At 38.0% G+C, this 23,358-nt stretch overlaps 1 protein-coding gene across 1 annotated transcript in view; it reads right to left on the bottom strand.

Annotated features, from left to right (window-relative positions):
* Window positions 1-2,127: 2,127 nt before the first annotated feature.
* The window catches only part of LOC145992594 (uncharacterized), a 119,850-nt gene continuing 98,619 nt past the window's right edge, over window positions 2,128-23,358 (bottom strand). The window contains exons 2-3 of the mRNA XM_083128950.1: window positions 20,997-21,079; window positions 2,128-2,547 (exon numbers count right to left, since the gene is read on the bottom strand). Coding sequence (XP_082985076.1) covers window positions 2,294-2,547; window positions 20,997-21,063 — 321 coding nt within the window. The 5' untranslated portion in view covers window positions 21,064-21,079 and the 3' untranslated portion in view covers window positions 2,128-2,293. The remainder of the gene's footprint in view (window positions 2,548-20,996; window positions 21,080-23,358) is intronic.

Here is a 23,358-nt window from a genome sequence, read left to right as displayed (position 1 = left end):
TATTAAAGCTTTCAACACAGTTCAACATGATTTGTTAATATCGAAGCTCAAATACTATAAATTTGACTCTGTAACCGTAAGGTGGTTTGAATCATATTTTCTTAATAGAAAAGAGAACATTTCTTCAAAATTCACTCTCACAGATCTCAGAGGCTATAGGTTTAAAAGCTTGGTTTCCACAGGGAATAACATTAGGACCACTCCTTTTCACCCTCTACACTGCAGACGTAAATAAGGTTTAAAAAATCACACAATATCTATGAAGATGATACACAACTTTATTTTTTTACTAGACGTACAGCGCAAGAAGCACAATCTAAAAAATCATACAGCTCAGAAACCTCTGCCTCTTCTAAGATTAACTACCTGCAGAATGTAAACTTATACTAGTTAAATATTTAATTTGCCGTTATTTGATTATTGTGACACTGTGTGTGGGTCCAAACGTGCGAAAACTATGTAAGAAAATTCAAGTCGCACAACATGCATTCATCAGATACACTTTTCGCCTGAATAAACCCGATCACATCCTTCTCATTTTAAGCAGACATAATATTTTAACAATGGCCAATATTAGGATACTGCACTATCTTATTCATGATCTGCGTACTGAGCGTAAACCTGCATACTTATTTGAAAATGCATTTAAGAGCAACACAATTCACTGACACGGGACACGTCGTCACAACGAACTTGACATTTCTCTCCACTGGACTAAGCTATATACCTCATATTTTTTTAATATCTGCACCGAAAATATGAAATGCACTACCAACGAATGTTAAATCCATAAAACTCAATAAGACTTTCAAAATTAAATTCAAAGAAATACATCTACAGGAACAGCAGAAGAACAGTAGCACAAACAAGAAGTAGACTGGCACTCAAAATACTACAAAATACTCACATTCTATAACTGTAACTATTGGAATTTTATTACAATCTTCAAATTAGAATCATTATTATTTACTTAAAGGCAACCTTACGTTAACATTCACATTTATTTTTTTTTCTTTTTACATTTGTATTTTTAATATTTTTTCTTTCATATTTACATTATCTTGTGACTAACATTACTGTAATGGGAATATTCTTAAAATTTAGGTAATGTGAAATTCGTTATTTCTCGTTAGTGTAATCAAGCTTTCCATCTGTATTCATATATTATATTATATACTTATATTTTTTTATGTAGCTGATGACAAGGGATTGGTGGTAGAGCAGCATAGGGCTGAACTTCGCCCGCTCAATAAAGGAATTATTATTATTATTATTATTATGTGTTGTCAGGACAGCGACTGCAGCTTGTTAGTGGTCTTGTGTGAGATGATCTGGTAGAGCATCTCTGGAATGGCCCTGGTATGGGTTGTCCTGGTAACCTTTCAGAGGTGCCCTTTTTAAGCAAGTAACTCTTTCTGTAACTGTAACGCAGTTAATTTTAAGGATTCCGAAAACTGTCCGCTTAATTGTCCAGAGGTTATGTTTGTTAGGACCCTTAGTCCACATTATTTGACTCTACTCGGAGACATTTATAGTTCAATTATGTTCAAACAGGGTGCTTTCAGGATACAATGCGCGTTTGGTCTAGACCGTTCATCTTCCAGGTTCGCCGAACATTCAGCTGTAAAATTCTTCTGTGAATAAGCTATATAGGAATGCACAGCACACCAACCACTAATAGGAAAATTGTGCAAAACCTGCTTCTTTAACAACACATAGACAAGTATAACATTAAGTAAAAGGTGACAACAGCACATGCGTAAGATCTGCTTTCATTAGCTTTTCGTTGTTTGACAGAAACATTTTCCATGTTTCTGATTAGTGCAGGAACTGCCGAGGCTTTATGTTCTCGGAAAAAGTGATAGGTTAGACCAAACGCGAGGTAGCTACCGGATTTATATTTTCATGTGTCTACCGATAATAAATTTGTTAGTTCAAACGTTGTATCTCTCCGTCTCTTTCCCGCCATATACGTGGCCTTGATAAGCAACACTTTCATTAAAGGTATATTCTGGGAAATATCTTTTGTCTTTATGTTAAAGATTCTCGCTAACAAGCTATTTCGAGATAGTTAAAGTTGACTAACAATTGTGTTAACAATGTGACGAAACAAAAAATTCTAAAATGAAGTTCTTCTTGTAATGATTAATTTATTTGCTGTGACTGCATGCATTAAAAATATTTAAATGTGGGTATGTAGTGAAGGTACTCAGATACGACACATGCAAACTTTTAAGTGTCGTTACAGTTAACATTTGAATCTCAGTTGATTCATGAATGTGTAATATTAAATTCAATTTAGGTATCTGAACTTCAGAAGCCTAGGATTATCTACATCTATGTTCATTTCATCGTGAGTCCTGGATTTCAATTGTCTTCTTACGGTAGGAACATTCAGCTTGAAACGTTTTTCCCTTAATTCCATGTCCTTTTTCTTCTTGTAATGTAAAATTGTCTTTATAGGTAACATTAGCCAGTACGAGAAAAATTCTAATACACTCAGAAGGCTGAGTCCAAGAAATACTCCAAAAACACCGCCATAGGACACTGAAAATAAATTAAATTAATTTTACTATTAATTTCCATGAATAATGAAATTATACTATATTTCACACAATACAATCATTCATCCTGTTTTTACTTTTACTAGTTGACCACAAATAATAACTGCATTGTGCATTTACAATAAACGGCCATTTAGTTCAAACAAATACCGGATTATCATTATTTTTAAAGAGGGACAGATACCTTAGAAACTTCAACTCATATTGCGGCTTCGTCTGGGTGTTCAATAATTGAAGATTGGGGAAAATGTATTAAGCATTAATCTAATTTTGTCAGAGCAAGATACTAAAGCATTTTGTTTGCGTAAAGTGTATCTTTAGAATGTTGTGATGGTACTGGCTCAGTCCTGGTGGTAAGAATAGCACTTTTGCGCTTATGAGCAAATCAAATATTCTCATCGCATATGAGCACACATGCTTCTTGTATGAAGCTTTTAATTTAAGGGGGACAAAATACCATGGTCTCGCATAGTAGAGTATGATTTGGGGAAGAATACACTTACATAAAACGGACTGCTACTCATAGTAAAGCCTATGTATGCTTTTCAAGTGGGGACGAAATATCATGATTCGCTGATGTTAGTGTTCAGGAGGACAAAATATATTGATGCAAAACGTCCACCTACTGATAGAGAAGTTCTTCCATAGATGTAAAGGGAATGTGGGTGAAGAAATACCATGGGTGCCCATAGTAGAATGTGCAAAATATACTTATTTACAATGTTCTCGTACTGATAGAGAGGCTTATTAAAGAGAGAAGCCTATCCATATAAAGGGGGGAAAGGAATATCATGGCTCGCGTACTATACAGTGTCCAATGAAAAATTTATCATTAAAAAAGCCCATTGAGTTTCGCCCTCATTGTTTAAACTGAGGGAGGGATTCTACAATTAAGGATAAAGTTTCAATTGTATTTTCACCTAGGGCGACATTTTACTTTTTTTCTTGGAAACTATTATCATGAGGACGTTCTACACTGCGACACCAGAACAGAGCACAATTACGACAATCATGAAAACACTGTGTTTGTATACACACATTTACACACACACACAGAAAACTTCTTTTCAGTTTTTCAACGAGTTAAATAGTCCATGTTTTAAGCTTACACCTCAAGTTTTTCCATCAATTTATTCCATTATTCTATGAGTATCTGCTCAATGAAGCAACATCCCATCAATGTGTAACGAAATACTGGGGATAACCATTTTCACTTTCCGCAACGAGCTAATCATCGTAATTCTTTGCTACGGCAGCGACGCGTCAAGTATCTGAGCGCTCAGCGAGCAACGTGATAGCTCAGATACTTGGTAACCAATTAGGATTGCTCGGAGAGCTCTGCTTATTTGCTTGTTGAGTAAACTTGAACCTTGCTCGTCACAAGTTTAAGCCAGGTTTTTAAGTTTCGATCTAGTGACGTAAAGAGTAAGAAGAGGAAGATTGTGAGAAGACGGCACCTAATGAAAAACTATTTGTGATTAACCCTCCAGTACTCGCGCGGGTGACAATTGTCACCCCGCCCTTTGTTTTCGTTACCGCCAATCAGTGTGGTGGATGGGAGTGCTAGGGGCTTCAGTACCTTCCGCCTACATTTCGAGCTACCTGACAAGTGTGCGTTTGTATGTTGTAGTGAGCAGTGGCCCGTGTTATTGCGCTTGAACATTAGTTGTGTGACACTTGTCCCCCGCGCGATTAACAACGTTATGAATGCACTAAAGCGTCCACGACTGTGTAATAACTCCCTAAAATTGGACGTAATGCTTGGTGAGAGTTCCGATGAGGACGATGTTGTGGAGAATGATAGTGCCGATGGTGGAGATGATCATTTAGATGTCCAGGATGATCTCTTTGACACCGAAGAAGCACATGAGCCACAAAAGGACCAAGTGAAAAATGACGAAAATGACCTGGTGCCAAATGCAGAAGAAGAATCCAGTGATGAAGAGGACATCCCATTTGCAAATTTATACATGGTAAGAGACCAGTTTAGGAATGTAATGAAGTGGAAAACTATCCCCTCAGCCCAGAAATGTACGAACCAGAGCCCACAACATTATTTTGCGGCTCCCAGGAAGCGTCAAAAAGTAGTGAAGCACGCAGTGCACTTCATTGTTTTGTACTTTTTAATGTTATTGGAACTATAGTCACATCAACCAACATTGATATTGACAATATAAAGGAGCATTTTAGCCGAGACAGGGACGCCAAACACACGAATGTTGTTGAAATTCGTGCTTTCATAGGCATTTTGCTACTTGGGCAGTAACAGGATAAGATCTAAGCAGGTGTGGGACAACTCTGCAGGGACTGGTGTGGAAGTCTGTTAGCTTGCCATTAGTGAGAATAGATTTCATTTTCTCATGCGATGTCTTAGTTTTGATGACATCAGAGATCGCCAGCAGTGAAGAGAAATTGAGCACCTATCTGAGAATTCCTAGAACTTGTGGGGAAAAAACCTGTGGTCAACGCCCAATCATTTACAAGTTCAACAATGCTGCAGCTAAACCACCTGCAAGACGATAATTCCTGAAACGTTTGGCGTTGGAACTCATAAAACCTTTGATTGAAAGTCGAATCCAGCTTCCTTTCATCCCAGGCCATTCTTGTAATCGAAGAAACTCCTCAGCCTGAGCGCAGACAACAAGGTAACAGTAGAGGTCGCTGCTATCTGTGTGGGAGGGCGAGAGACAAAAAACCAGAAAACATTGTGAAAAATGTGGATGTCATATCTGTAGTGATCATTGATCATTTGTTTTTACTGAATTGGAATGGGACGAAAGTAATACAACCATTGCAACTGTAAAATATTGCTGACTTCTTAGTATTTTTATGTACAAATGTATTTTTTGTAGTTTAACATTCATTTCAATCTTAATATCCAAAATGTGAAACAAAATTAGGACTTTATAGGCCTAGTTATTACATTGAAATTTTCAACCTACAATATGCGTAAAAAAATATTACGAATAACAAACATTGTTGTGACTATACTATTTCTATATGTAAAATGCAGGGTACGCTTTAGGGATTTCTTTTGCCTTGTAATAAAGGCCAAAAATAGTTAATATATATGTTGATGGATTCTCAATAAAGCTGTCTTTCAGATGAGCAAGGAGTTTTACAATGTTGACCTGAATTAAAAAAAGTTAAGGTAGCCTAAAATTTAAGATATTTTTTCCATGCAAAATTTTGATAAAGAGCGATTTGGTATTTTTTTTCTTTACAACACCTGCTTGATATAAAAATAATTCAAAAACTACTTTAAGTGTCGCTAGAATAAATTGTAAATATAAGAAAACAAAAAAATTCACCATGCTATAATTAGTATTTTCGAAATTAATAAAATACCTTATGGGTCACAACTGTATCCGTGTTATGGGATGCTGTGCGAGTACTCGAGGTTTAACAGCTTGTGATGTAGCGTAATTACAGAGGAAGTTCAAATAAGAAAATTTAATATAGTGTGTTTTAAAAGTGTGTGTGGGAGGGTGAGTGGTTGGGTGGGGGGTGAATGGTTGGGTGGGGGCATGATGTTGCTTGAAGTGAACCTCATTGATGATTGTAACTTCCAATCATCAGCGTTAACCACTAACTTTTCGTTGTTCACTAAAATACAATTTATAGGGAAACAAAATATACCTAAAATCTGAACAAAAACAATTCCCTCTTTTACTATATATGGAATGCAACCAGAGACTACTTCAATACGAGGCAACGGTATTAACCACTAAGCTTACCAACTAACTTTTCGATCGTCTGCGGCATCTTTTTTTACATGTTATAACATGTTTCGAATTGGATGCAGGCACATATCCTCTACACACACAAACACACACACACACAAACGTTTTAGCACACAACAAAGAAACAACATCAAGGTTCAATTAGCCTCTCTACATTCCACATCGCCACGGGGTCTTCGACGGATGATTTTTTTATATTTCATTTGATTTTTTTTACTTCGTTTTTGTGCCACTTTTTGCTAATTTGCGAAGATGGGAATGAGTGATGATACGATGAAATTGATGAATGGACACTTACAAATATTCATGCTCAGGCCAGGATTGGAACCCAGGACCCCTGGGTTCGTAGTGCGATATGCTAACTACTCTACCACGGGGGACTCTTCGACGGATGTATTCAAAGTCAACAGGCACGTAAAGTGTCTGATGAGTCATCGATACATCAGGTCATCCACGGATGTCTCACGTTCAGCGGAAATTAATACAGGGTGATTCTAAAGGTATAGTACAAACGAAAACCACAGATACCTCCCATGAAATAGAGACAAAAGTTCCCCTTCCACTTTGCCGAGAGATGCCTCCTTGAGGAGCTAGACAACGCCGAAAACGTGTGAAAATGAACTTCACACCTCTGTACAGCCAGTACCAGTGAAGATAGAAAGGCGGAACAAACGAAGTCAAAAGGAACACCAAAGTCGCCCATCCGAAAAACACTAGGCGGCAGCTGCGCAACGCATGCGCATGGGGTTCCACAAAGGAAATAGGAGTGTCCCGCAAGACAAGTGAAGGGAAAGTTTAGCGATCGACAACAGTAGAGAGAAAAGAAGCTATGAAGCATGAAGTAACAATTGCACAGCGGGAAACAAACACCATGAATGAAGACGTGCAGTCGAGAAAAGTAGTGCGGGCTTGTAGAACCACGGGAAGACGACGTAGGATGTAAAAACACACCGAGAATGCAAGCAAAGTGGTCCGTGACACTCGACAGGCAACAGACGCGTACATGGTTCGGGGCAGAAATGGCGGCGCTGACCAGTGCAGCGCAAGGGGAGTCCCCAAAACACAGTGGGGAGACACCGCAGCAAAAACAAAGCACGGTGCAACAAAAGAGAAAGAGGACCGGACGGGGAATGGTACCTGCCAAGGAGACAACAAATGCGGGACGAGGGATTCCCCGTAGCAGCACCGAGGAGATGTCACACAGAGGTCGTGCGCCAGCAGGACAAACACAGCAACTACGGGCACAGGAGGTTATTGCTAATGAAAGGTGCACGTACAGATAGGACCACATACCCCGTACTGACGTTGTAACAAACGTCGTGATGAGGCCCAATCAGCCTCTTAGAAATGAAGCCGGAGGCACATCGCTGGGTTGGAGCGGGCGAAAGGCTGCTGGAGTGTCGTACGGACCCCACCACTCCGTACGGTGGACGACAATAATGGACGAGGTCGGAATGTTTCCATCCCGATCACCAGGTCCACCGTTCCCAGACCTGACGCAGCTGCTTGGTTCCGAGAGCAACCCCAGCCGAACAACTCGAGTCCCTCCTCGGCCGCAGCCTTCCGCTCCGAAACCAAGCGTGGCCTCACACCACCGCAGCCGCACACTGCCGCGTGGGTGTGAGACCGGGCCGAGCAAGGCTGGACAGATAAACTGCGTGGGACAATCGTGTAATGAAGCTACGTGGGGGTATGCACGTCTGTTCAACTGCTGGGTTACCCCACATTGGTGTACACAAACACCACACGATCGTACGTAGTGCTCCCCGTCGACTCGAGCAAGACGGACGAAGTACGTGTTGTGGGTGAATGGTGCAAGAATGAAGGACGCTACATGTGTTCCACGATGACAAGGCCCCAGAGTACATGGCCCCACCTGACGGCAGTGGTCAGGTAGTGAAGAGCACAGGCACGGGTAGCTCAGGAACGTCAGCTGATTGTACCACAGCGCCGTGCGGACGTGTGGGCTGATTGGAAGTGCATTGTCAGGGAGCGTGTCAGTGAAAGAGCCGGTGGTGGTGTGCTTGACGTACGACAATTGAGTACGTTGTTTCGAAGCCGTTGTGACCAGTGTGTGTGTGTGTGCCACCTGTGCACTGCGGTACAGTATTCCATAATTGGCACTATCCTCACTGTACCATGGAACGCTACACATTTGTAGAACTGAGGGACATGCATTTTGTCTACGGCCTTGCAGATGGCAATGGCCGAGCAGCTGCACGCCTTTATCGCGGACGGTATCCGGAGAGGCGACAAGCCGACAGCAGGTTGTTTTCGAACGTGCACCGTACCCTTGGTGAATCGGGTGTGTTACGTGCAGGCCATCATGTCGGTCACCCAAGACATGTGCGCACCGCGGCGGTTGAGGAGGACGTACTTGCTCGCGTGGGCGACACACCGTCCACTAGCACCCGTAGCATTGCAGGTGCAGTGGGAGTATCACAGTCGACAGTGTGGCGTGTCCTTCATGATGATCTGCTGTATCCCTATCATCCACAGCGAGTCCACGCGTTGCAGGCTGGGGATTACCCACGACGTGTGGAATTCTGTCAACGACTGTTGCAGTTTTGTACCGACGATCCCCGTTTTTTGCGACATGTGCTTTTCACGGACGAGGCAACATTCACCCGTGAGGGCATCTTCAATTGCCGAAAAAGCCATGTGTGGGATTATGAAAATCCACATGCAGCAGTCGAGGTGCACCATCAGGCCCAGTTTGCAGTGAATATCTGGGCAGGTATCATCGATGAACAGATTATCGGTCCATACCTGCTGCCACCACGTTTAAATGGCCGCCTCTATCGCACCTTTCTTGCATCAGTCCTTCCAGAGCTGCTAGAAGATGTACCCCTCAACGTGCGACATCGTATGTGGTTTCAATTGGATGGAGAACCTGCACATTTTGATGGCAATGTGCGAACTCTTTTGCACCGTACCTACCCACAGCGCTGGATCGGCAGAGAGGGCCCCGTCCCCTGGCCCGCCCATTCGCCTGACCTCACACCAATGGATTTCTTCTTGTGGGGCCATGTGAAACACTCGTCTACGAGACCCCGGTGCCTGACAAGGAAACATTTGTAGCGCTGATACTTGCAGCATCGGCCGAGGTGTGTACCATGCCAGGGATTTTTGATAGGGTTCGCCAGAATTTCCTGCGACGCTGCAATGCCTGCATTGAATGTGGTGGTCGTCAATTTGAGCAACTTTTGTAACAACGTCAGTCCGGGGTACGACTACGTACTACGTACTATTCCTATCTGTAAGTGCACCTTTGCGTGGCAATAAACCTCCTGTGCCCGTAGTTGCTGTGTTTGTCCTGCTGGCGCACGACCTCTGTGTGACATCCCCTCGGTGCTGCTACGGGGAATCCCTCGTCCCGCATTTGTTGTCTCCTTGACAGGTACCATTCCCCGTCCGGTCCTCTTTCTCTTTTGTTGAACCGTGCTTTGTTCTTACTGCGGTGTCTCCCCACTGTGTTTGGGGACTCCCCACGCGCTGCATGTGTTTGTTTCCCGCTGTGCAATTGTTACTTCATGCTTCATTGCTTCTTTTGTCCCTACCGTTGCCGATCGCTACTCTTTCCCTTCACTTGTCTTGCGGGACACTCCTATTTCCTTTGTGGAACCCCATGCGCATGCGTTGCGCAGCTGCCTCCTAGTGTTTTTCGGATGGGCGACTTTGGTGTTCCTTTTGACTTCGTTTGTTCCGCCTTTCTATCTTCACTGGTACTGGCTGTACAGAGGTGTGAAGTTCATTTTCACACGTTTTCGGCGTTGTCTAGCTCCTCAAGGAGGCATCTCTCGGCAAAGTGGAAGGGGAACTTCCGTCTCTATTTCATGGGAGGTATCTGTGGTTTTCGTTTGTACTATACCTTTAGAATCACCCTGTATACGTCCTGATGTGTCAGATTTCACACATGTCGTCAAGTTCACTACCACCCAAATTCGCAGTGTCTATTCACTTTTCCTGATACATCGATTGTGTCCTCGTGAGAGAAGATAATATGAAACTGATGAGCATCGCCATATAATCGGGTTAATATTAATACACAAAATCCCCACCATATGTCACAGTCGCCTTAATTAATTAATTAATTGCATTAATTCAACAGAGAGTCTGGGGTATCGGTTTAAAAATGTAAAAAAATAGATTTTCGAAACATTTGCTGGTCTACAATGTCACAATTCTATCTTGGAATTTCAGATGAGCCCTGAACAGAGAGATTCGATATATTTTTCTCTTTGCGGTGAGGTATCTACATAGTTACCTGTATTGCACAAGTCATAATAACTTCACTACTCGGTGTTTTAATATTATTTAATATGTTGACGGTGATTCAGTGAGTTCCCAAAATATTATTTGAAATGATTATATAATAGAGGCGCACTTAGTCAGCTTAAGGGGCCTGAGGAACTTGGCATATATACTTGGTCTCCTTCGAAACGCTGATTAAACTTACTTCCTTGCAAATGGCCGTTTATAGGAGAAAAATCCATCTCATACCTTTCTCTATACTACACCGCATGACGTAAAGTTTTAGAGCGTATATTGCTTACGGTTATGAATCCAGATGCAAGTTTATTATCTTTCAGTCAGTTTATCTCCTATTGTAACACAATAAACAATCAAACTGGGTATTTCATGAACGTTTAACACTGATGTTATTCTTACGAGTGTTATTTAAATATAACTTACTACAAAATATTTTGAAGGGGTTCAAGGGTTATCATACTCAAGGAAGAGCTGAGATAAATTTTTCACGTTGTCCACACATGTTACGTGTTACAGTATATTCTCTATTTTTAGATGTAATGTGACGAGGATATTGCTTTCTCCTTTAACTATTAAAACTTCGAAAGGCCCATAAACTCAGTAGGCGGTTGGGCCAAGAAGGACATATTTTCTCACCAAAAGAGCCAGTAGCCCCTTGTCACCGTTACTTGGGAGAATTTTGTGAAGTTTGACTGTCTTCTGTAGTTAATTTTCTAAGATATTTCTTTGGAGCCAGGTTTCAATTTTCAGTATGTTATGGTTTTGTGATTTACAGTACTCAAAGTAGAATTTCCTAGCTGGTTGGGTGGGGATGTTCAGTCGATTTTGAGAACAGAAGAAACGATCCTTGTAGGGCTATGGATTAACATTGAGGCAATGCAGTGAGTGGGGTATACTTAAATTATTTTTTTCTATGGATGTTTTATGAATAATATTTTAATGGGGGATGCCATCTTTCCCGTGTCCCCCACACTTCAAGTACTGATGATCTATTTAAAAGACAAGTATTTTTTCATGAAAAATTAAGAAATGTATGTTCGATGGTATAATTATAAAAAATTACATCCTCAAAATTATTCTCAATAATATCCAAGTCCACTAATATGCAAATAAACACCTTGTCTCTGTGGCAACAACCTCTTTGGGATCTAGTCATCCCAATCGGCTTTCATAGTGTCATTTTCTGTAAAAGAGTCCCATCGTCGTTTTTATCTATCTCTCAATACTGTAGTTCAACTCTATTTCTTTGACAAGTAAAGTTCAACCTCAAAAAGTGTAAAAGTATATTTACTAAAATATGTAATAATGACTATTAATGTAGTATTAGTAGGCAAATGTGTACAACGTTTCCGTTAAATCTTGGACCCAGCCGAAGGGCTGAAGTCTAACTCACCTAAAAGTCTAAAAAGAAATATTTTTTATAATTTAATCAGTTCTCTAAAACATGATTTCAAAAATATATATATATATATATATATATATATATATATATATATATATATATATATATATGCATGTATATATGTAACCTATTTTACACAAAGTTGTATCAAGCAAAAAATTCAAAAGTTCGTGCACTACATATTTGACCGCAGGAGGTCCCCTTCCTCTCCTCCCCGCACACACACTCCTTACAAGAATAAATCCTGACTGTCCCACTGCATTAAAGTAAAGAAAAAAATCCAATTTTATCTACCTCTCATATATAAGAGACTCGTACCATCAAGATTTACTTTCCATAAGATAGTACACTGACATAATTCGATAACAAAAATGGGAAGACAGGGTATTTTGGGTAAAAGTTAGCTTTTTCTACAACTCAGCAGAATGACGGAGGGCGTATTGTTTGTGCGTCCAAACCATTTACACTCTCGACAATTAATTCGCTGATGAGCCCGAAATATGTCACTTGCGGGGTGTTAGCAAACTGCGCTACGCCACTGGTGTGAGCTCATCAATAGCCAATGTTAAAAAAAATAGCTCCTTAGGGCCGTCGTTGTAGAAATAATAAGGATAATATTTTTTTAATTGAATTCAGAATTAAAGAAGAAATACTTGCTGCACAAAAAAATACATATATATTAAAGCACTTGCCATTGCCTTTCATGGACCTTAAACTCTACAAGAGGGAAGATTTAATCGATATAGAAGACTAGAGAAAGTGAATTCGTAGTAACCGATGGCCTTGTCTCTCATTACGATTTACTATGAAGTGAATTTTAGCATATGTACGGATAACATAGAAATCTACATCGACGTAATATAGAAAATGTTCACAATTTTACCCCATACAATATATTCTACCCGAAATACCTAGATATACAGTAATTTTTCTACGCCCAATTCTGAAATTTTATACAGGAATCAGTGTTCAAGATATACTCATATTTCCTACTGCATTTGACCTATTTTAAACGTTTCATTATATCTTCGTAGGATAATTGTAATGACGAAGAGGAATGATTAAATGGATAAGATGTAAAGAAAAACATTATATTTTTCACGCAGGCGACTGTGAAACATACAGCCGACTCCAAGCACTGTGTATGTGAGAGAGAATGATTAAATGATGAAAGAGAAATAGAGGGAAAGAAAGAAATAAAGAGAAATGAAGAAAGAGGAAGAGATAGAAAGAAACATAGATAGAGAGACAGAGAAAGAGAGAGAGAGAGAGAAAGTGCATGAGAGTGAGTATGATTGTATACGTACATATACAGTATGTAACATTCACATTCGTACACACGGATTTGAAAAAAATACTTTAATATCTTAAAGGAAATACACTCGTTTGAAATCATTTCTTTACAATTCAATAACTAATATCATTAGGAACAGAAAATCGTACTCAAATTCTGTATAACCAATGACAATAATAAACTAAATGAAACTGAAACAGAAACATTCCTTTTTTTGCACAAATTTCCTATTCGTACAATTAATAATTTAAGAGAAAAAGTATATTCAGAGCTAATTGACTGACAGTTCTAGCACTTTAATAGTAGAATTGAAACTAGATACAAGCTTTTTCCTTGCTTTTTAATTGACATTAAGGGTTTTTTATTCACTATCGAGGGGTGACGTTATTGTTAATAAATCAAGAGGCACGTGTAGGGTGAAGGGGAGGAGATGTTTCATCGATGACTGATGCGCACGTGTGAGTTTGGAATTAATGGTTTTACATTAGTGCACAAAATATACTTTTATGTATCCCGTTTTAACCCTAAAATAAACCTATTGCTGTTCTTTATATATGCATTAGAGCCGGATACGAGTCATGGCTGCCTCATACACACGTGGGAGTTGGGAATTAATGGTTCTCCATTAGTGTACAAAATATACTATTATGGAGTCCGATTTTACGTAAAACAACATTATTGTTGTACTTTATATATGCGTTTCTGCCGTGTATGAGTCATGGACGATTCAGGCTGACATGGGAGCTTGATTTATTAGTTTTCCATTAGTGTACAATATATACTATTATGGAGTCCGTTTTTTGCCTTTCGCGTCTCCCGTTTATGTTTTTGTTATATGTGTTCCAGCCGGATATGAGTCACGGATGATTTACACAGACGTGGAGCTTGGTTATAAGGGTTTTCCATTAGCGCTCAATATATACTATTATGGAACCCAGTTGAGGCCTATTTTAACCCAAGGAAAACAGTTCTGGCCTATTCTAACGCAGTTTATGCTTTTCTTATACGTGTTACGCCCGATTTGTGCAGTCGGGGAACTTGAAGTTAATGCGTTTTATTCAATAACGAGGAGACGGTTCCGGCCAATTCTAAGCCAATTGATGGCGTCAGTCCAGGTTTGCAGGTGTCGGTGACGTCATGAGCGACCATTTTAGGAGCGGTGCTTGATCATATTAGGTATAATTAAGGATCTGGATTTATCCGGATACAACTGGACCCGAAGGGATCTGAGGTAGAAGATATTATAACAACAATATATGGTGTTATCCTATGTGTGCTTTAAAGTCGACGAAATTGAACGATGTAGCCTATATGAAAACGAACGTACAGAATGCATGTTATTAAAATTAATTGCTTTTTAAAAAGTCATGAACACCTCTAGTTCAAAACCCCTCTACAAGGTTGCGGACGAATTTCGCACTAGAAAAGAAGAATATTTCCCCCTCCGCTAAACCCGAACCGCAAGGTTTCCCCTCCGGCTGAAGTGGGAAAAAGGGTCTCCATTGTCAGTTCCCGCGGTCCCCCTACTTGAACTTTACGGGATAATAAATTGTAATGGAAGTCATGTTCCGTGAATATTTTAACACGTTTGTATTGATTTTTTGAGGTTCCAATTTTGAATTGTGGAAGTGACTTGGGTAATGTTCTTTCGTAACATTGTATAGACTATTTTACCTAAAGCAAAAGGGATTTATCTGAACTAGGAACAACGCGGGCCAGTATTTACAGATTGAAGCGGCTTCGAACTATTATTTGCTTTCGTTACGGGGTTTCAAACCACAGAGCCTTTGATAATTGCTTTATAAACAGCAATATTCAAGTAAAATTGACCATATTTTTACTCGTAGGGCCAATATTTCACATTTTGTGCTTATTTTTACTCAGAAAACTCTATTTGAAAGATTCAAGCAAGAGTTTGTATTGCAATTTAGACACTCAGAGTGTGTTTCTTCAACTTTAGCTGAAGTTTAGACTTATCTTTACCAAAAAAACGTTATTTATACTTTTCGAGCAACATTTTGTATTAAATGTTGGACTCACAAAGACATTTTTTTTAAACTTTTAACTTATTATTTTAAAAGTTGATTATTATTCAATTTCTTTGACATTAAAGCAAACATAGGCTAACGCCATATATTTTGTTATAATTTCTTCTACACCAGATCCCTTCGGGGCCAGTTGAATCCGGATAAATCCAGATCCTTAATTATACCTAATATGATCCAGCACCGCTGCCAAAATGGCAGTTCATGACGTCATCGACACCTGCAAAGCTTGACTGACGCCATCAATTGGCTTAGAATAGGCCGGAACCGTCTCCTCGTTAGTGAATAAAACGCACTAACTTCAAGTTCCCCGACAGCATAAATCGTGCATGACTCATATTCGGGAGTAACACGTATAATAAAAGAACTGCATTAGAATAGGCCGGAACTCTTTTCCTTGGGTCAGAATAGGCCGGAACCGTGTTCCATAATAATATCTATTGAGCACTAATGGAAAACCCTTAAAACCAAGCTCCACGTCTGTGTAAATCATCCGTGACTCATAACCGGCTTAAACACATATAAAAAAAACATAAATGGGAGACGCAAAAGGCCGAAAACGGACTCCATAATAGTATATACTGTACACGAATAGAAAACCTTTAAAATCAAGCTCCCACGTCAGGAAGAATTGTCCATGACTCATATACGGCTGTATCGCGTATATAAAGTACGACAATAGTGTTAGGTTAGGGTAAAAACGGACTCCATAATATTATATTTTGTACATTAATGGAAAACCATTAATTCCAAACTCTCACTAGTGCATGAGGCACCCATGACTCATATCCGGCTCTAACGCATATTCTTCTTCTTCCATTAGCGTCACAACCCTTTGTGGGTTTTAGCTTTCTCAGACAAATCATTCCAATCTTTCCTCTTCTTTGCCCTTTCTTTCCAATTTCTAACTTTGAGAATCTTTAAATCTTCGCATACATCTTCAATCCATCTCATCCTAGGTCTTCCAATTGGTCGCCTTCCCATAGGTTTCCATTCTAGTATACGTTTTATAGTTCTCATGTTATCTATTCTTTGTATGTGGCCTAACCACTTAATTCTTTGACTTTTGATATATCGTATAATGTCTGCACCATTGATTAATTTTTCTAGTTCCACATTATTTCTTATTCTCCATACATCATATTCTATCTGTACCGGTCCAAAGATCTTCCTTTAAATTTGTCTCTCAAATATACTTAATTTGTTTCTATCTTTCTGTGTTAGGGTCCAGGTTTCAGCAGCATATGTAATCACTGCTCTTATCATAGTAAGATATATCTTCATTTTTGTATTTCGTTTCAGAAGTTTCGATTTTAGCAGGGATACATTTGCATAATAGGCCTTTCTTTATTCTTTCGTCTATTTCAGATTATATTTTATTGTTTTCATTAAGTGTAGATCCAAGGTATGTAAAGTTACTAACACATTCAAAAGAGTAATTATTTATTAATATTGATCCGTTATTATTCATGTTTGTTGTATTAATATTCATGTATTTAGTTTTCTTTTCATTGATTTGGAGTCCTACTCTTCCTCTACTAGACTTATAAACGTTTCTGAAAGAGTTTTCTTAGTTCTTGATACAATAGCTACATCATCAGCTTATGCTGTGACTTGTTTTAGTCTAGTACTGATATTTCCTCTCACATCTAATATTTTAATCACCGAGTACAAAACTAAATTAAATAATGTTGCTGAAAGAGGATCTCCTTGGCGGACTCCTGTCATGACATCGAAAAAGTCCAATCTTGCATTTTCAATCTTAACTGAAGCTCTAGAAATTTGAATTGTCATTCGGATTAATCTTACTAATTTATTTGGTATTCCAATTCCTTGTAACCTTTGTAATATTGTTGGTCTATATATTGAGTCGAAGGCTTGTTTGAAATCAATAAACAGAACATGCAAATCTATATCATATTCATAGCATTTCTCGAATATCAAACGCATCTCTGTAGTACTTCTGTTATTCCTAAATCCACTTTGATACTCCCCTATAATATCTTCGGCATAATCAGTTAGTCTGATGTTAATTATTGCTGCAAGTATTTTATATAGGTTATTTAGTAGTGATATGCCTCTATAATTTTCACAGACTGTTTTATCTCATTTTTTAAGTATAGGGCACACTAGTGCTATGTTCCAATCTTTTGGCATTTGTTCTCGATTCCATATATTAATTATAAGTTTATATATTCTACGGTACATTTCTTTTCCAGCTGCTTGTATAATTTCACTGTTCATATTGTCATTTCCTGGTGCTTTCATCTTTTTAAAGTTTTTAATTACTGTCTCCACTTCTTCGTATGTTGGTGCATCAACTAATATGTTTTCATTATCCTGCTGATTCATCGTATTCCAGTAGGGCACTTCTAAATCCTGGTTGTGTTGAGCTCCCTGGAAATGTTCTTTCCATCTATTCATTATTTCTGCTTGTTCAGTTAGGATTTGACCATCTTTTGATTTTAAGTTTCTAGTTCTTGGTTTATACTCTTGTGTTATAACTTTCTTGGTTCGATAGAATTTTCTATATTCTTTTTTGGTGTTTAGTTCTTGTAACATTTCTATTTGTGTTTTTCTGCCTGGCGTTTCTTTTCTCTACACATTTTCTTAGCATGCTTTTTCAGATTTTCATATTTTTCGCTATTTGATCTTGTAGTTCTATTAAGATAACTATTTCTAGCTTCATTTTTTGCTTTAACCGCCTTTTTACATTCTTCGTAATACCAATCTTAAAATTTTTCATATGCTTTGGTTCCTAAAACATGATTAGCAGTATGATGTTTCTTAAATTATCCCACTCGACTTCTACATCATCTTCTTCTCCTGCCTCATCGAGTTTCGTTTGTATTTCTTGTCTGTATGTATTTTGTATAGATGATTTCTTCAATTTTTCTATTTTCCATTTCTTAGTTTTCTTGTATATTCCATCATTAACCATGCTAATCCTTTGTCTTATTTTAGTTCTAACAAGATAGTGATCCGTATCACAACTAGGTCCTCTATATGTTTTGACATCAATTATTAATGTAGCTCTCCTCTTATTGATCAGTACATGATCAATTTGATTACATCGTTGTTCACCGGGTATTTTCCAAGTCCCTTTGTGGATTTTTTTATGCTTAAATCTGGAGCTACTGATATCAAGGTTTTGTAATTGTGCTAGTTGTATCAGCCTTTCTCCATTGTCACTTGTTTCTTTGTGTAGGGAAAATCTGCCTGATACTCCACTGCTGCTGGATTCATTACCTATTATTGCATTAAAATCCCCCAGTAGAATTAATGCATCATGTTTTGGTACTCTATCACATACATCTGACAGTTCACTATAGAAATGTTCAATTTCTTCTTTGTTTGTGTCTTCAGTTGGTGCATATATACATATAAAGGTCACGCATATATAAAGTACAAAATAGGGTTAGGTTAGGGTAAAAACGGAATACATAATAGTATCTTTTGTGCACTAATGTAAAACCATTATTTCCAAACTCACACGTGCGCATGAGTCATCAATCACTCATCTCCTCCCCCTCCCCTTACACGTGCCTCTTGATTAATTAACAATAACGTCATCGTCTCGTTTCAATTATACTTTTCATGCGTATCATTTGGCTTTAACTTCTGCTTCACACCTGTTCTTAATAGAATTAACAACTTTCCAACATGTTTTAGAGCTTATTTTATTCCACTCGGCTTGCACAAAAGTTTTCAACTCTTGTTCGGATGTCACGCCTGATTTAGAGACCCGTCCCTTCAATATTGCCCATAAATGCTCAATGGTATTTATGTCTGGACATTGAGCTGGTGTTTGTAGTAGTTTGGGTACATTCCATAGCAGCTAATTCATGTTAACTCACGTCTTATGCTTACTGTCATTGTCTTGTTAGAATCTGTAGATAGGCGACATGCCCCATTTTTTGGGTACTCTGCTTTAAATTGTTCTTCAATATGTAAATATATACATATGCATCCATGATACCTTCAATACACTGGATGGTACCAACACCTTTGGACGACATACAGCCCCTAATCATTAATGACCCACCTCTGTGTTTAACTGTTGGAACTGTGTTAATATGATCATTGTCTTTATTTTATTTTCTCCAGACCCTTTTTATGACATCTGACCCGTATATATTAATCTTGGACTCGTCTGTCCATATGACACTATCCCAAATTTCCTGGTCCTTGTGGATATGCACTTTCGCGTATGAAAGTCTATTTCTGCGATTCAGATTATCTACATACGGCCTCTTAGTGGTGTATTAGCTTCGTTCTGGACCATTTATTTGCTATTTATTCATTTCACCCCGATGTCAGCTAATTTTCCAAGTGAAAAATATCTAAAAAATCCAAATGTTACCATTTTTATAGTGTAAATTATAAGGTACTATACATAACTAACTTAGTAGGTAATATATATTTTACATGTTATTCCTTTACTTTAAGTTATTGATTTATCTTTGACTTGTATTGTGTCCCAACCGTTGCACAAAGAAACAATTATTTTCTCCTTTAACTGTCAGAGTTCCCCTCAACTCCACTAGAATATTAAAAGGTGTATTACCTTCTTCTTTTGTTTTAAATAATTTATTTCTCAAAATTTACAAATTCATAGAAATTAAAGAGAGCAGTGTCACACCTGTCCAACCCGAGATTCAAAATTGTTAACTTATAGCTAGAAATCTGTGAAACTATTTTAAGGGTAGTTATATTTAATCAACAATATTCAGTTCCATCTTTCATTGCACAGAAACTGTAAGAGAATTGTTGCTTAACTATCAGTAGAATAGTTCACTTGAACGGCCGGAAGGTTCACCGTTTCTTTAATTACTATCCCGTTTTTCTTATTTTTCCTCAAAATTTTGTAACATTTTTAAGATGACATATTAAAATATACAAAATACGTATAATTTATTAACGTGCAAATTTCATGTTATACCTCTGGAGAAGAGGGAAGAGTCAATTTCACCCCTGTAATGTTTCATTTATGCGTGCAGCAATATGAGCGTTAGGTTGAGGTTCCTGTGTAAACGTGTATTTAGTCTGATTTGATTTTGATTTGATTTATTTTACTTCGCTTCTTGTACCACTTTTGGCTAATTTACGAAGATGGCGATATGATGAAATTTATGAATAGACATCACAAACGTCCATGCCCAGGCCAGGATTCGAATACGGGGCACCTGGCGTCGCAGCGCGATGTGCTAACCACTCCGTCACGAGGGCTGACTAAAAGTGTCTTTAGCATGATCCCACTTGCCACAGTTTACATGTCGTTATGCAGGTAGTCGTTTCGGACTGGGAAGGACGTCTCCGAACATGAAATATCAAGTAGAAGTCTCTCGTACAGGAATGTTGCGTATTCGGGAGTGTTCAGTTATTTATGATTGAAATTTTTATTTGTAATGAAAATGTATCAAAAGCCACCTGAACACTTTGATTATAATACTTAAAGCACAAAAAATAATATAAATTTAAAATACGATCCCATTCTAAAATAATTAAATTTTACATGTAATTTATAAGAGGGGTCAAATGACTCCTTTTCGTTGTTGTAGGTGTTATCACATACTTCGCCGTTCTAGTTTTAATATAAAAATTGAAGTATGTGTGTGCCACCCGTGACAATAGAATTCTCCATTTTGTCATACTGCTAACGTTTGTTTTACTTACCAAGTATATCCTGCCATCCAGAAAGAAGCCTTCTATTGTAACGTTGTTCTGGCCGCTTCGTAAGCATTATCACAAATACATTACTAAAACAAAATTATATATTTTATTCAGTGTAATAAAATGAATTAAAATATTATTTATTATTTAACAGAATTATCATGCATATGGTCAGTGCAGTAACAAAATATCGCGGTTATTTTAACGAGATTAATAAGCGGGGCAGGCATTGTGGTTAGATACAAAATCTTCAGACGTACTATACAAATTTAAACAACAATACTATTAATTATTTCACTCTGAGAATGTATATATATATATTATTATTATTTTTGCTTCTTCTTGACCTAAGTACGCTCACGTCTTTTGAAATAGTCCAGGGTTGAGGCAACATCGTTCTCTATGGATAATATTGCTAGTTCTGACAATCTATCTTGTGACATTATCCTCCGGACCTAGGTTATTAATATTTTAAAACTGGGAAAGAATCTTTCAGCGAATTTAGGGGGTATAGAATTAATTAGAAAGACTCAGCAAAATACAAATTTTTAGATACACCTCACCTCAGAAAGTTAGCCTTTCTGTACATTTTATACACTTAAGAAACAAACTTAAAGAAACGTTATTATGCAGTTTTTCACAAAGTGTTGACTGTTAAGGTTTCTTAGTGATTAAGAGTAAATTATTTTTAATTTCGAACCAAAAAGTGATATTTGGAAAATTGTATTTTTCAATCGTTGTCATTCTTTTATATGTTGCAGTAGGTCATGAGAAATTAATATTGTGCAATTTGGAGACTATGAAAAAATTTCCCTCTTCTGTAGAAAATATGAAATTTCAAGATCAGACCGACCATTTCTCATGAAATGTGAAACATGTTGCTTTGGTTGCCATAACACTCTGAACTTCAGTTTTCATATTATTTTAGGAAAAACTTTTTGCTTATAAACTTTCCCTTGTTTTAGTGGGGCATTACTGCTGTAAATTGTTAGGCGCAATCAAATAAGTGCAAAAATACAGTTCTTGTCTGATAGCCTTCCTGTACATGAAGTTGGCTTATATACAACAAAGCTCTACCAAACTCTCTGTACAGTGGCGTAAAAAGGATTTTCGAAAGAGTGTTGGTGGTGGTGGTTTACCTATACATTTTTGTAGTAGCCAGACATCATTTTGCCATTTAGCACAGCATGATGTGCCAACTACTCCCCCATGGAGGTCCAATCCTAGAGCTTCCTGAATTGAAATAGGTTTATTTTGGGAATCTCGGACAGTGTAGGGCAAAGAAGGGTAAAGTGGCCAGTGCGGCTAAAGTGACCGTGTGAGTTTTTTTCGCTGTGTAGCGCTTCCGCCACGCGGGAACCGGGCGAAACAGTCGCCACGAATCCTGTCAGTGTTGTCTGTTACTTTGAAGCGGGAGGCTGCACGTTTCTAGATTTGAACTTATTTTATTGTTTTTTCGCAAGTCTGATTTTAGATAAGTTGTACAAATTGTTAATTATAGCTTAATAATAGTAAGTGTTATAATTATATGCTCTTGTGCTGTTTGATCAGCGAGAAATAACCTTTTAAATGTTGTGTGTTTGAAAACGCTAAGTTATGAAGGTTAGACGTAAGAGCACAGTTTTTGTAAAGGCGTCATTCTGATCAAAGTGGTCACGAAACAGACAGACTCGAAAGGCAATGAAGGATGGAGTAGATGTTTAAAATATAAGAAGTGGGAACATGAAGAGTGCGCTGGTTGTGACGAAGAAGATGTTGAGTTTGATTGCGAATTTGGCAAATAGGCCTACGTTTAATTCTTATTAATACACTATTGATTACGAATTACAATTTTCTTTATTTTGTAAAGATTTCATACTTAAGATAATACTTCAAAAACATAATACTTATTCTTAATGTGTATTACTTCAGTTTGTGTTGATTAAATACACACTCAGAATCAATGTGATTTGTTCACTTACCTATGCAGGTAAAATGGGAAGGGGCTGGCAACTTTAATCAACCTAGGCGGGCAAAGTGGCCAATACGTACTTTTTCAATAAAAGTAACGTGTACATTTCTAAACAACAAGAATTAAAAATAAATAAATATAAATTAGAAGTAAAGTTATTATACTTAATATTGGTCTATGTTTCTAGAACCTTGCTGATTAAAAGGTATGATAAGAATTCACACTGTTCTTTATCAAGATATAAAGGGCCTAAAACAGGCTGAAACTACATTTTGGCCACTGTACCCTTCCTTCCCTAAAGTGTTACCAATACTGACTTTTGCAAGAAAGGTCAATTTTCTTTGATACGTTACCCCCACACCACCTATACGGCTTCATGGCGTAGTGCTAAGCACAGGGAAGCACTTTACCTTT

The sequence above is a fragment of the Lepisma saccharinum genome, chromosome 9 (genome assembly GCF_977018435.1).
Source record: "Lepisma saccharinum chromosome 9, izLepSacc3.1, whole genome shotgun sequence".
NCBI lineage: Eukaryota > Metazoa > Arthropoda > Insecta > Zygentoma > Lepismatidae > Lepisma > Lepisma saccharinum.
The sequence above is the reverse complement of the archived record's forward strand: the minus strand, read 5'-3'. Positions and strand labels throughout refer to the sequence as shown.